At 40.9% G+C, this 16,004-nt stretch overlaps 1 protein-coding gene across 9 annotated transcripts in view; it reads right to left on the bottom strand.

Annotated features, from left to right (window-relative positions):
- Positions 1–15,458, bottom strand: part of GON4L (gon-4 like) — an 88,500-nt gene extending 73,042 nt beyond the window's left edge. For 6 of the 9 annotated variants that reach the window (XM_060136524.1, XM_060136541.1, XM_060136562.1 and 3 more), the window contains exons 1-3: positions 15,415–15,458; positions 12,881–13,411; positions 7,399–7,590 (exon numbers count right to left, since the gene is read on the bottom strand). In XM_060136524.1, the coding sequence (XP_059992507.1) occupies positions 7,399–7,590; positions 12,881–13,385 (697 nt within the window). In that variant the 5' untranslated portion in view covers positions 13,386–13,411; positions 15,415–15,458. Of the gene's footprint in view, positions 1–7,398; positions 7,591–12,880; positions 13,412–14,375; positions 14,579–15,414 lie in introns of those variants that run through there. The other 3 variants (XM_060136533.1, XM_060136552.1, XM_060136576.1) reach the window with 3 other exon arrangements.
- Between the last annotated feature and the right edge of the window lie 546 nt (positions 15,459–16,004).

Below are 16,004 nucleotides of genomic sequence, written 5' to 3'. Positions count from 1 at the left end.
ACTCCAATCCCGTACAGAAAACCTGAATGTGTGTGTCTCCCCAAAATTAACTTGAACGTGTGTCCCCCCAAAATTCATACGTTGGAAGCCTTACCCCTGGTATGGCTGTATTTGGAGATGGGTCCTCTAAGCAAGTAATTAAGGTTAAATGAGTCCATAAGGGTGAATCCCTGATCCTATAGGATTAGTGTCCTTATAAGAAGAGATATCAGAAAGCTCACTCCCTCTCTCTCCACACACATGCACCAAGAAAAGGCCATGTGAGGTCACAGTGAGAAGGTGGGTGTCTACAAGTCAGGAGGAAAGCTCTCACAGAAACTGAATTTACCAGCACCTAATATTGGAATTCCCAGACTCCAGAACTGTGAGAAAATAAATTTCTGTTGTTTAGAAACACACACACACTCACACACACACACACACACACCTCTTTTCTTTTTTTTTTTTTTCTTTTTTCTTTTTTGGCCACACTGCACGGCAAGCAGAACTTCCCTGACCAGGGATTGAACCTGCACCCCCTGCAGTGGAAGCGTGGAGTCTTAACCACTGGACCACCTGGGAAGCCCCACACACACTTCTAAATAACCCATGGGTCAAAGAAGATATCCCAAGAGAAATTAGAAAATACTGTCAACTGAAGTTGATAAAATGCAATATATCAATATTTGTGGGGCATAGCTAGCACAGTGTTTAAAGGGAAATTGATACATTCTATAGTATTATTAGAAAATAAAATCTCAAATCCATGACCTAAGCTCCCACTTTAAGAAACTAGAAAAAGACCAAATTAAACCCAAAGCAAAGAGACAGAAAAAAATAATAGACAACAGCAAAAACCAGTAAAATAGAAAACAGAAAAATAGAGAAATTAATGAAACCAAAAGCTTGTTCTTTGAAAAACCTCTAGCCAGAATGATTAAGAGAAAGACTAAATTACGAGTGTGAGGAATAAAAGGACAGACATCATTAGAGCCCACAGACATTAAAAAGATGACAAAGGAATATTATGAAAAACTTTATGTCAATAAATTCAACAACCTGGATAGAACAAATACCTGAAAAGATACCAACTGTCAAAGCTCACTCAAGAACAAAGAGATAACTGAATAACCCTTTATCTGTTAAAGAAATTGAATTCATAGTTAAAAACATCCTACAAAGAAAACTCTAGGCCCAGATGGCTTCACTGGTGCGTTCAACAAAACATTTAAGGAAGAAATAAAACCAATTCACAAACTCTTCAAAAAAACAAACAAAAACAAAAAAACACAAAGAAGAGGAAGGAACACTTCCCAACTCATTGTATGAGGTCAGTATTACCCTAATACCAAAACCAAAGACATTACAAGAAAAGAAAACTACAGGGGCTTCCCTGGTGGCGCAGTGGTTAAGGATCTGCCTGCCAATGCATCGATCCCTGGTTCGGGAAGATCCCACATGCCACTAAGCCCATGCGCCACAACTACTGAGCCTGCGCTCTAGAGCCCATGAGCCACAACTACTCAAGCCCGCGAGCCGCAACTACGGAAGCCTGCGTGCCACAACTACTGAAGCCCGCGCGCCTAGAGCCCGTGCTCCACAACAAGAGAAGCCACTGCAATGAGAAGCCCACGCACCACAATGAAGAGTAGCCCCTGCTTGCCTCAACTAGAGAAACCCCGCGCGCAGCAACGAAGACCCAAGCAGCCAATAAATAAATAAATAAATTTTTTTTAAAAGAACTACAAGCACAGACACAAAAATCCTTAACAAAATATCAGCAAATCAAATCCAGCAATACAAAAAAAAAATATATATATATATATACCTATATCATGATCAAAAGGGTCGATTTATCACTGAAATGTAAAAATGCTTTGAAATTTGAAAATCAATCAATACAATTCACCATATCGACAGATTAAAAGCAAAAACGAAAACAAAAGATAATCTCAATAGATGCAGAAAAAGCTTTTCACAAAATCCAACATCAGTTCATGATAAAAACTCTCCACAACTAGGAATAGTAGAGAACTTCCTCAATCTGATAAACAATAGCTGTAAACCAACAAATTCTGCTTAGTGGTGAAAAACTGAGTGTATTTCCCCTAAGAGATCAGGAACAAAGGAAAAGATGCCCACTCTCACTGCTTCTCTTCAACACTGTACTGAATGTCCTAGCCAGTGCATAATAAGATGGGGGCTGATGGACGGAGAGGGAAAGAGAGAGGGAGAGGAAGGAAGAGAGAGGAAGGAATGGAAAGAAAGAAAGAAAAGACACACAAATTGGAAATGAAGGAAAAAAACTCCTTATTTGCAGATGACTTAATTATCTATGTGAGAAATCCCTCGGTACTTCCCTGGTGGTCCAGCGGTTAAGACTCTGTACTCCCAATGCAGGGGGCACAGGTTCGATCCCTGGTCAGGGAACTAAGATCCCACATGTCACACAGCATGGCCTAAAAAATGGGGGAAGAAAAAGAAATCCCTAAAGAATCTACAAAAAAGTACATAAAGCTAATAAGTGAATTTATAGCAAAGTCACAAGATATACCAATATACCAAAATCTATATTTCTATAAATTAGCAATGAACTGAAAATTGAAAAGAAAAACTGACATTAGCATAAAAAATAAATGCTTAGAACTTCCCTGGTGGTGCAGTGGTTAAGAATCCACCTGCCAATGCAGGGCACATGGGTTCAAGCCCTGGTCCAGGAAGATCCCACATGCCACAGAGCAACTAAGCCCATGTGCCACAACTACTGAGCCTGCACTCTAGAGCCCGGGAGCCACAACTACTGAGCCCGCACACAACTACTGAAGCCCTCACGCCTAGAGCCCTGCTCCACAACAAGAGAGGCCACTGCTATGAGAAGCCCACACACTGCAATGAAGAGTAGCCCCCGCTAGCTGCAACGAGGGAAAGCCCACATGCAACAAAGACCCAATGCAGCCAAAAATAAATAAAAAATAAATAAATTTAAAATAAATACTTAATACATGAAAAATTTATATACTAAAAACTACAAAATATTTCTGAAATTTTTGAAAACCTAAATAAACAGAAATATATCTTATTCATGGATTAGTAGACTCAGTATTGTTAAGATGGCAACCTTCCCGGGACTTCCCTGGCACTCCAGTGGTTAAGACTCCACGCTCCCAATGCAGGGGGCAGGGGTTCGATCCCTGGTCAGGGAACTAAGATCCCACATGCCGCATGGTGCAGCCAAAACAAAAAAAAGACAGCGACTTTCCCAAACTGATTGACAGTTTCATTATCGATCAATATGCCAGCAAGTATTTTTTCTTTTTTTTGCGGTATGTGGGCCTCTCACTGTCGTGGCCTCTCCCGTTGCAGAGCACAGGCTCCAGACGTGCAGGCTCAGCAGCCATGGCTCACGGGCCGAACCGCTCCGCGGCATGTGGGATCTTCCCAGACCAGGGCACGAACCCGTGTACCCTGCATCGGCAGGCGGACAGGCTCTCAACCACTGTGCCACCAAGGAAGCCCACCAGCAAGTATTTTTGAAGAAAATGACAAGCCAATCCTAAAATTTACACGGAAATGCAAAGTACCTAGAATAGCCCAATGATCTTGTTTAAAAAAAAAAAGTTGGAAGACACAGACTACCTGATTTGAAGACTGCAACATTGGTGAAAGGTTAAATACATAGACCAATGGAAAAGAAGAGAGAGTCCATGAATGACCCACACAAATAGTGACTTTTTCACATAGATGCAAAGGTAATTTAATGGAGAAAGAAATCTTTTCAACAAATAGTGCTGAAACAACTGGACATCCATAGGTAAAAAACAGAATCTCAAATATACCTCCCACATTATACAATAATTAACTCAGATGCCAGAACTCAAAAGATCCTGCATGCCGCAACAAAAATCTCTCCTGCCGCAACTAAGACCTGGCACAGAGAAATAAATACATAAATATATTTTTTAAATTAACTCAAAATGGATCACATATACCTATATGTAATGTGTAAAACTACAACTTCTAGAAGAAAACAGGAAGAAAAAACTTTGTGGCCTTGGATTAGGCAAAGGTTCCTTGATACAACACGAAAGCATAATCCGTAAAAGTAAAACCTGGGACTTCCCTGGTGGTCCAGTGGTTAAGAGTCCGCCTCCGAATGCAAGGGACACGGGTTCAATCCCTGGTCGGGGAACTAAGATCCCACATGGTGAGGGGCAACTAAGCCTGCATGCTCTAGAGCCTGCGCACCACAACGAGAGAAGCCCGCATGCCACAAAAAAGATCCTGCATGTCGCTACTAAGACTCGACGCAGCCAAATAAATAAATAAATAAAATTTCAAAAAACAAACCAAAAAAACCTTGAAGTAGTTCCTCGTGGCTAATGCTGAAACCATTCGGGCAAAATAAATAATGATAACATGGCACTATAACTCAAATAATAAAACAAACATCCATGAGTCCACACTCATATAAAAACTGAATAAATAAATGAGGGAGAAGAGACTGCTCTTCTTTACAGAAAAATGCCAATTAATAAATGTAAAAGGAACAACAGAAATAAAAAATCAGCATTATAATTGTTGCAGGGGATCTACCAAAGGAGGCTAAAATTAGGGGGGAAACATCTGAAGAGAAAAAGGATATATGCATAGTTTCAAAGTATCTCATGCAAGATATGCAGTAATTATGAATGGAATATAGACAAACAGAATAATGAACAAACATTTCACCAAAAAACATCTATGAATGGCCAATAAATACATGAAAATATGCTTTATATCATTATTCATTAAGGAAATGCAAGTTAACACAAGGAAATACACCTAGTAGAACAGATAGAATTAAAAAGTCTGTTAACTGCTGGCAAGGATGTGGATCAATTGTAAATTGCATACATTCCTGCTGGGAATGTAAAATGGCACAGCTACCTTGGAAAACAGTTTAGACGCAGTTTAAACATACGTTTACTGTAAGACCCAGCAATGCCACTCCTAGTTATTACCCCGAGAAAAATGAAAACGTATATCTATCAAAGAACCAGGGACTTCCCTGGTGGTGCAGTGGTTAAGAATCTGCCTGCCAATGCAGGGGACACGGGTTCTACCCTGGTCCAGGAAGATCCCACATGCCGCGGATCAACTGTGCACCACAACTACTGAAGCCCGCATGCCTACAGCCCACACTCCGCAACAAGAGAAGCCACTGCAGTGAGAAGCCTGCACGCAGCAACGAAGACCCAACGCAGACAAAAATAAATAAAATACAAAATAAATTTATTTTTTAAAAAAAGAATTATATGTGGGGACTTCCCTGGCGGTCCAGTGGTTAAGACTCCACACTCCCAACACAGGGGGCACTGGTTCAATCCATGGTCGGGGAACTAAAATCCCATATGCCACACGGGGTAGCCCAAAAAAAAAAAAAAAAAAGAACTACATGTGAAGGTTTATAGCAGCTTTAGTCATAACAGGCAAAAACCAGAAAGAACCCAAACGTCCATCAGCTGGTGAACAGATAAACAAATTGTGGTATATCTATACAGTAGAATACTACTCAGCAATGAAGAACAAACATGAATTAATCTCAAAAGTGTTACACGAAGTGAAAGATACAGGATGCACACAATACTGTAAATCAACTACACTTCAATAAAAATTTTAAAAGATACCAGATTCAAAAGGTTACATACATACTGTATAACACCTATATATAATATCGTAGAAAACGCCAAACTGTAAGAATAAAATTGAGATCACTGGTTCCCAAAGGCTGAAAATGAAGGACTGAAAAGGGGAATGAGGGAACTTTTAGAGAGATGTTCCATATATTGATTGTAGTGGCAGTTACACAACTATATCCATTTTTCAAAACTCACTGAAAAAATTTTATTGTACGAAAATTATCTCAATAAATCTGACATTAAAAAAGAATCAGTGTAACTCTCCATATTAACAGAATAAAGGAGGGAATTCCCTGGCAGTCCAGTGATTAGGACTCTGCACTTCAGCACTGCGGGGAGCACGAGGTCGATCCCTGGTCAGGGAAATAAGATCCCGCATGCCACACAACACAGCCAAAAAAACAAAAAAAAAAACAAAAAAGAAAACAGAATAAAGAAAAAAACATACAATAATCTTAATAGAGATTTTTAAAAAGCATTTGACCAAATTCAATATGTGATAAAACTCTCAGAAAACTAGGAAAAAATTTTCCATCATCTGATACAATATACCTATAAAAAGCCTACAATTATCATCACATATAATAAGGAATACTGAACACCTTCCCACAAGTTCAGAAATAAGATGTGGATGCCCACTATCACAACTTCTAACCTACATAGCAATGGAGGTCTATTATTTGCGATGAGAAAAAGAAATCACAAGTGTTCACTTTAAAACCATTTGTTAAGCTAAATAAAGAAGTCTTTATTCACTCGTCTGTATGTGTTATATTTCACAATAAAAATATAATGTTTCAGGCTTCCTTGGTGGCACAGTGGTTAAGAATCCACCTGCCAATTAAGGGGACACGGGTTCTACCCTGGTCCAGGAAGATCCCACATGCCGCAGAGCAACTAAGCCCGTGCGCCACAACTACTAAGCCTGCACTCTACAGCCCGAGAGCCACAACTACTGAGCCCTCGTCCCACAACTACTGAAGCCCGCGTGCCTAGAGCCCGTGCTCTGCAACAAGAGAAGCCACCACAACGAGAAGCCCACACACCACAACGAAGAGCAGTCCCACTCAGTGCAACTAGAGAAAGCTCGCACATAGCATCGAAGACCCAACGCAGCCCAAAATAAATAATAATAAATAAAATAAATTTAAATATATATATATATATATAGTTTCCAAAAAACTTTAAGGAGGCCTAATCCTATGACCTAGCAATTCCACACAACAAAAATTAGGCATATATGTTCACCAAAAGATCTACAGTAGAATGTTCACAGCAGCACCATTCAGAGTAGCCTACAACTGGAAAGTATTCACTCATTAAGAATTGAATTAATAAAGAAAATATAGAATACTCTAACAACAGAATGCTATATCATAATGAAAATGAACAATCTACAAGTACATGCAACAATGTGGACCAACTTCATAAACATAATGTTGAGTGGGAAAAGGCAATCAAAAAACATATTCATATTTCACATAAAGTACAAAACAGGTGAACTAATCTGTGCTGCTAGAAGTCAAGATAATGGTTACCCATGGGTGGGTGTCAGTAATAAATGAAAGGAAGGACTTCTACATACTGGTAATATTATTTCTTGATCTGGTTGCTGGTTACATGGGTGTATTCAATCTTTGAAAATTCAGTGAACTTGGATACCTTGGAATATGTGCAGTTTTCTGCAAATTATACTTCAATAAAGAGGATTTTTTTTCAAAGAAAAGAAAAGAAAGCCTACCCATTGGAATAAAGAGTCCACCATCCTCTATCTCTTCCTCAGCTTGGTGAGCTAGAGTCCTGAGTGGCTTTTCTTGAGGAGAGGCACAGACATCTGGCTGAGATGATTTCCTAGGCTGGGCTGCTGGTTTTGCAGAGTGACTGTCTGATGGTAATGAAGGCATCTCCCCTCCAGAATGCATTTGAGATTTTCCTGGAAGAATCACAAATATTGCTCCACACTTTGTCCATTCTCAATTATACTCTGTTGTAAAAATCAGCATCTTGTTATAAAGTCCTTTTTAGTTAGATAACTTCATTAATGATGCATTTACTATACAGGCATTCCTCTCTCTTAAAGACAGTATCCTAAGAAAAATATTGAAATCAAAGCTCAGGTCCAATTTACTCATCGGTAATGTCAGGGAATTGAACTAGGTAATCGCTAAGGTCTTTCTAGTTCTAACATGCATTTTTTTTCCCTATGAAAAAATCATATCCGTAATTGTAGGGTGGGGGGAGATATATTCCTGGTAACAAAGGGACATTTTATATAGATGACCATTAACACCACATTTAATCAACTATAAATGATATAGGACTTCCCTCGTGGCTCAGTGCTTAAGAATCCACCTGCCAATGCAGGGGACGTGGGTTCGAGCCCTGGTCTGGGAAGATCCCACATGCCGCAGAGCAACTAGGCCCATGCGCCACAACTACTGAGCCTCCATTCTAGAGCCTACGAGCTACAACTACTGAGCCCGCATGCCACAATTACTGAAGCCCGTGCACCTAAAGCCCGTGCTCTGCAACAAGAGAAGCCACCACAATGAGAAGCCCGTGCACCGCAGCAAAGAGTAGCCCCCTCTCTCCGCAACTAGAGAAAAGCCCGCATGCAGCAATGAAGACCCAATGCAGCCAAAAATAAATAAAATTTTTTAAAGATATACATTATAAAATGTCCTGAACTTTCTGACTCTGTAAGATCAATCTTACAAAGCATTAGAGTAAAAATCACCATAACATTATAAATACATGGTTATACAGTTCATTAGACAACTTTCTCCTTTCCTCACCTCAACTCTTGTTTGTTTTTTTGGCTGAGCCGCATGGGTTGTGGGATCTTAGTTCCCCAACCAAGGATGGAACTCAGGGCCCCGGCAGTGAGAGTGCTGGGTCCTAACCACTGGACCGCCAGGGAATTCTCTCCTCACCTCAACTCTTAAAGAGTGTTACCTTTCTTTCCATTTTTCGTGAGGAGCATTAAAAAGACAAAGAGGGGCTTCCCTGGTGGCGCAGTGGTTGAGAGTCCGCCTGCCGATGCAGGGGACGTGGGTTCATGCCCCGGTCCGGGAGGATCCCACATGCCGCGGAGCAGCTGGGACCGTGAGCCATGGCCGCTGGGCCTGCGCATCCGGAGCCTGTGCTCCGCGACGGGAGAGGCCACAGCGGTGGGAGGCCCGCATACCGCAGAAAAAAAAAAAAAAAGACAAAGAAACATTCATGCAATATCAAAAGCAAACATTAGAATCAAGCTGTCATAGGAACAAGAATACATACAGGCTTGTGTATACACAGAAGATCTATAGAATATACACAAGGCATTGTTAAATAGTGATTGCTTCTGAGAACTTGGAAAACAAGAGGACAAAATGAAAGGGTGCCTAACTTTTCCCTGTGTACTTTCTGCATTTAGGAACTTTTTTTCCATGTTTGTGTATTACATAGTTGAAAAAAATTGTTTTTCAAAAAGAGATCAAATTATTTGTTACTGAGCCCCATTCAAAACAGATAACACTTTTTAAGACTGTTATCCCATCAACATTAGCAGTTTCAACTGGTATACACAAGATTTTTAATTGGAGGACACCCTGTCAACAAAGAAAACAAGCCTTTATTTTCAACTAAAGTATGAATGAATCCTTAATTCTATTTACTCTCAATCTTACTTCCTTTACTTCAGGAGCCCATGATTAATTCACAATGTCAAAAAGGCTAAAAGCTGTGGTTTTAATAGGGACTGTACAACGAGTTGAATTCTAAATCCAACAAATCAAAAGTTCCCCTAAGGGGGCTTCCCTGGTGGCACAGTGGTTGAGAGTCTGCCTGCCAATGCAGGGGACACGGGTTTGAGCCCTGGTCTGGGAGGATCCCACATGCCGCGGAGCAACTGGGCCCGTGAGCCACAACTACTGAGCCTGTGCGTCTGGAGCCTGTGCTCCGCAATGAGAGGCCGCAACAGTGAGAGGCCCGCGCACCGCGATGAAAAGTGGCCCCCGCTCGCTGCAAGTGGAGAAAGCCCTCGCACAGAAACGAATACCCAACACAGCCAAAAATAAATAAATAAATTTATTAAAAAAAAAAGTTCCTCTCAGGCACATTTCTTATAAGAGGGAGGAAATTAAATCAATAGCACAGCAGAGCTTTCTCATTAATCAACAATTGTTAATAATTTTTAGAATTAATGTCTAACATTTAAAAACTGAACTGATGCAAATGATTTTTTTAAACAAACATACCAGGATCTTCACATCTAAGCAAAATACAGAAGTTCACTTTGGTAGGTAGAGCTTCCATTGATACTTTTTCCACCTCAAACTGTTGGAACTACTCCAGAACTGTCCCTACAGTTTATCAGCTGCACCATACTCTACATAGAGAAGATATTCCTTTTCTCTGCAAACTTTTTTTTCCTGATCCCATCTCATTGCTTCTCAATTTAATTCCCCTCCTACAGAACCCCCTAGGATCCCACTCTTCTTTTCCTCTTATCAATCTGCTAGATGCCAAAGACCTTAGAAAGAGAAGTCAAGAAGGGTAAGAGAGGGACTTCCCACTCTTAACCTCTCAGTGGTTAAGAATCTGCCTTCCAATGCAGGGGGACGTGGGTTTGATCCCTGGTAGGGGAACTAAGATCCTACATGCCACAGGGCAACTAAGCCCGCACGCTCTGGAGCCCATGCATCGCAACGAAAGATCCCACATGCCTGCCGCAATGAAGATCCCACGTGCCGCAGCTAAGACCCAATGCAGCCAAAGAAATAAAGAAATAAAGAAGGGTAAGAGAGAGAAGTAAAAGCCTTATTCAGAGCACAGCTGTAACTTGTTTACTGCCAGTCTAACAACTTCAAATTGATAACATGAAAATAATTAGCTGAAAACTGTAAAAACCAACTAATTTTACGCTGAAATCTGCCTAAATCATTTTTAGAAGGCAAAGAAAGGAAAAAACGGCTTAAGTTGAAATCAGGGTCCATAAATCAATTTTAAAAGAACAATTAAAATTCTATGAGAATAAACATCAATATAGAGAAAGGTTTAATCACTAGCACCTGCAATCTAGAAACATGATTTAACAGTGTATATCAATTATAACACAATGCTGACACTTCAAAATAACCTAGATGTTTTTCCTGTTTTCTTCCCCCACATAATCATAATAAAAAAACCAAAATGTCACTTAAAAGAAAGCAAAACAACGAAAAGAATATGCACTAAATTATAACAGTAATTACTCTGAGCAGTAAGATTATGGGTGATTTTTATTCTTTCAACTTTTCAATATTTTCCAAAACGCACATGTATGAATTTTCAATCTTCCTTCTTTCCTCCTTTCTGCTTTTTATGTGACATTTCTATTTGGCTGAAAAAAGTTACTTGGGGGGGAAAAAAGGAGTCATAATGTACTTCTTTTACTGGTATTACTTGTATATACAGCTAATTGAAGTACAAGGTGAGAGAATCAACGGGGTAGTAGTATTACAGATAATCCTAAAAAATAAATGTTTATTTATCTACACTTGCATATTTGCAAACTGACCACTGAAAATATCTCTAGATTCCACTCCTCAATAGGTGAGTGACTTTGAACCCCTACTTAATTTTACATTCCTTCTCTAGCACTTTAATCCTGCATTTTCCTCCATTTCCTCCTGTCTTCGTATCACTAACACAACCTAGCCAAGGAAAAAGTTCCATAGTCTTGCCGCCCCCTCTAGCGATTTCCATTCTCCCATGGCACAAATTATTACTGGGGCTTTCATCCCTCCCTCTTTAATGCCATCATTTGATTTCCTTTTTCTAAAAGACTCTCCTAAATCTACTCTCAAAGATCATCAACCTTTAAATGTAATATTTTCTCAGGCATCATTGTATCTCCTTTGTCACTAAATTTTAAATGATGTATCTGTTCTTAACACTCTCCTCCCTCCTTGACTTCCACTATTACTTCTCCAGTTTTCCCTTCTCTGTCATCTTCCTCCATGCTCCTTTCCATGAAGAAGAACCACAATTAACACTTTTCTAGTCCTACCTCTTACCAACTGAGATTGAGAAAACTCCAATCTCAATTTTCTATTTTTCCTTGATGGCACCTCACACTCCATATATCTAAAGCTGAACTCGTATCAACCCCCCCAAATACCTTCCTCGTGAAGGCATGCTTCACCATCCCCAAGTCCAGTTATCTTAAACGGTATCAATCTCTGAGTAATATTAATTCTTTCTTTGTAATGTCTCTGAGATATACCCTTTCTTCTCTATCCTTACTGCCAACATCCTACACCAATACTTTATACAGTCTCAAGGGCATAGCAGCATGGCTCTGTATAGTAATCTGGATCTATCCTTTCTATCTGAAGCCCTGCTACCCTCCCACACAAACACAGCACTTCTATGTGTTTGTAGAAAATGCTATTCTGCCTCCACTCCTTCACCCCAATCTGTCCAATCCTATCAATCCAAGTTCTGATTTCAAAAATCCTAATTACTTGTACCACACTAGCACTTAATCACATAGTATCTTAAACTGCTCCAAATGAATTATCCATAATTCATTTGGAGCAGTGTCTTGTCTTCCCAACTAGACTATACGCTTTCTGAGGTCAGAACTATGCCTTCTGCTTCTTTTGTTAATTGGCTATAACCTTCAGGAAAAGCTGAAACACTTAAGTGTGAAAAACAAACCCCTTCACAATCTAAACACAATCTACCACTCTGAAGATATCTCTCACTACCTCTTCTGCCTCTGCCTCTCTGCCTCTGCCCAGACTGTTCTTGGCCTAAGATACTCCATGCCACCAGTCCATCAAACCACAACTCATCCTTCAAGTCCTAAGGGTTATGTCACCTCTGTAGATGCAGGCAGCAGTCTCTCCCTTTAAGCCACTGCCCCTCCTCAAGGCCCACTTCATAAATACTCACCAAATCACAAAAGGCCATACATAGTTCATCCCTCCAGAAATGATGAAAAGATAAGAGAAAGGAAAGAAAAGGATACAGAAGATGATCCAGGAAATGGCAGGGGAGAAGAAAGTTTCCACCCATTCATAATGTTCAACGCTGACCCTTACAAGCACCACAGCTCCAATTCCACAGCAAATCAGCATCCTCTTTCAGAAACGCTATTTTGTAAAGGCACTGCAGAGAGTGCGATGACAACAGCAAAGGCAATGGCAAGCTGGTACTGACAAGGAAAACGTAACCTAAGACCTTCCATATCTTACCTCCTTCTTCCTTGAATTCTTCACTAGGATCTCCTGAAAAAGGCTCCTTTGCGATAAGATGATCACCTCTGTCTTCTTGAGCAAGTGACCCAGGCCTGAGTGTAATTTTCTTCCCTCTCCTTGAACTAGTGGCCTGGAGTTTTCCTTTACCAATGTGTATATTTAGGGGCTGGGAAGACTCCAAGGAAGGTACGGTGATTCCCTGAGAGATGGCCACATCGACAGCTTCTACAACTGGTGTATTTGTGTCCTGGGTGAGCATCCCAGAGCTCAAAGATGGGTCATCCATACCAAGCTGACTTCCTGCATCCTGCACAGACTGTACTTCAAGGCCAGCTGCTCTGCCATAACTTGGACCCCAGGACACTGACACTGACCCCAGGTCTTTAACTTGGTCAGATTCTGGTTTAACAGCTGACTCTAGGTCTAAGTCATCTTCCTCCTGGTTGCCCTGATGCTGTGGGGACTCTGTCAATGTAGTTCTTCTCTTCTTACAGGGCAACATTTTGCAAGTCCCACTTCTGTTCCATCCTGAAAGGATAAAGGCAAGTTCTTATCACCCTCCTATTAATTAATGACAATAACATTTCCTCAAATCTTTTCACTTATTCATGTTCAATCATCAACACGGTACTTTACACCAAATGCACAATGTCCCATTAGGTGGAAGGTGAGAGACAGTGTTAGACTGCCTGAGTTCAAATCCTAACTCTATTACTGATTAGTGTGTTATCTTGGCTGGGTGACTTAACCTCTCCAAACTTTGGTTTCCTCAACTGTAAAAAAAAAATAATTGTTGGGCTTCCCTGGTGGCGCAGTGGTTGAGAGTCCACCTGCCGATGCAGGGGACGCGGGTTCGTGCCCCGGTCCGGGAAGATCCCACATGCCGCGGAGCCTGCGCGTCTGGAGCCTGTGCTCCGCATACGGGAGAGGCCAAAACAGTGAGAGGCCTGCGTACCACCAAAAAAAAAAAAAAAAAAAAAAATTGTTCTCACCTCATGCAGTTGTTATAAGAATTAAATAGTAAGTGATTAGTGTTAGTTATTATTATTACCATCAGCGAGGCAAAATAACGTGATGCTGAAAGCAAACTGTGGAGTCAAGCTTCTCTCCAGCTTTGTGACCTTGCATAAGTTACTTAAACTGAATCTCAGTTTCTTCAGCTATAAAATGAAATAAAAATAGCACCTACATCATTATATAGTAATTTCTTAGATCAATAAATGTTTGCTATTGTTGCTTTCATAAACAGGTATTTCCATTAACAGAAACAATCCAAAAGCAAAGTGTGGTTGTTTAAAAAGGTTAGACTATATTAACAGAAATTTTGTTTTGAAAACAAGAAAGAGATTCCTAACTGTTATCTATGTTACTTCTGGACTCTTGGCTTCAATTCCAATTATCATACTTTAATGGCAACACTAACCTAAAGTGGACGGTATCTTCTCTTATGTTCGCATAGCAGCTATTTGCAAACCTCTTTTTTCATACTTACCACTTTTATGATTGCTTCTTGTCTCCTTCCCACCATCCTGCCCCAAAACAATGTGCTTTTTGAGGGAAAGGACTCTTTGCAGCTAGTACGCCTAGTACTCAGCAGTATCTGCCCTATTGCAGATACTCAATAAATGTTCCTCGAATGAATGAATGAAAGTGTGTGAACTTCCTATTCTGTGCTTACTCTATGCATCTTGGATCAAGAGCATTATATGGAAACTGATTGCATCTTTCTACCCCAAAAAAACTTTATTCTCAATACAACAGGTCCAAGAATAGAATAATCTCCCTCCTGTTACAGTGAGTTCTTCATCACTGACAATGTTGAAGCAAAGCCTGAACGCCCATCTACCAGGGGACTAGATGAAAGCGTGGACCAGAGGACTGCAAAATAAAGTTCTTTCTAAGAGTCTCAACTATAAGGTTAGTTTTAAACCTCCTTAATTCAGTTACTCCAGGACACTAGGAGAGATTCCCCCACCCATGCCAAATCAACTAATGTCCTTATATTGATAATTAAAGTTCAACAAACACCTGAAGATTTCGCTGACAAGGGAATGGAAAGAGAGAATGAAAGGGAGTGGGATTAGTTCAGGCGAGTCTTATATTTCAGATAAATTACTGAGGTCCAATAAAGGAGGAAAAAAGAAAAAAAGAAAGGCAGCTACTATTCAAAGTCAGCAGCGTGCAGGGATCAGCTCCGGCACTTCAAAGGCAGCAGAGGCTCTAAAGAGCGCCCCCACCTTTGGGAACTGCCGTCAGACCGACAGTGAATGAATGCAAATCCGGAGGCAGGCCCAGCGCGGACCCCTCCTGGGAAAAGATTTCACAAAGGGGTCCTAACTGCGCTTTTGACCTCGCCGCCGAGCGGTGGCCCAAGTCCCCACTCCCAGCTACACGCCTTCACTCCCCTACCTCTGTCACGCACCCCGCACCAACCCTCAGACCCGACCGCCTTAGCCTGGACATCCTTCGCCCGGACGTCCAGCTCCCACCTGCCTCTTCCCGCCCCACGGTACACGACCCAGTACCCTCACCAGCCTGCCCGATCCCGCGGAAACTCAGCTTCGGTACCACCGGAAGTCAGCCAACGTCAGTGACTGACGTGCGCGCCCCCGAGTCGCGGTGCGCGGAGTCAGGGCATCAAGGAGCATGCGCCAACCACAGGTGCCATCTTATTTTAGGGCAGAAAGAAGCCAAAGGGCTAGTATGTCCGTTGTTGGCAAAAAAATTTAAAGGCAATACCTCGCTTTCTCTGTCCATGGAGCTATCCTACACAAAACAAAACTGGGGGTTAAGGTTCAGTGGTTTAAGTTGACAATTAATCCTTCTCGCCTCTAGACACCTGGAATACAGGACCAAGGAAATGGAGAATTCATAAAATTCCAGAAAGAGGAATCACTGGGTTACAAATAGTGCAGTTTCCTGAATAAAGCTAAGGCAGTCTTGGACTCAATCCATAGTAATTATTCATATCTGTATAATACTCTGCTTACAAAATGATTTCACCTACGTTATCAAAGGTGATTTTTTTTAATCTTCACAATAAATCCTATGGGACAATGGTATTATTATACCTTACAATTTACACAGGACAAATTTTTGGCTCAGCTGGGTAAGTGATTTC

The sequence above is a fragment of the Lagenorhynchus albirostris genome, chromosome 2 (genome assembly GCF_949774975.1).
Source record: "Lagenorhynchus albirostris chromosome 2, mLagAlb1.1, whole genome shotgun sequence".
Taxonomy (NCBI): Eukaryota; Metazoa; Chordata; class Mammalia; order Artiodactyla; family Delphinidae; genus Lagenorhynchus; species Lagenorhynchus albirostris.
Note: the sequence above shows the minus strand (reverse complement) of the source record. Positions and strands in the feature narration are given on the sequence as shown.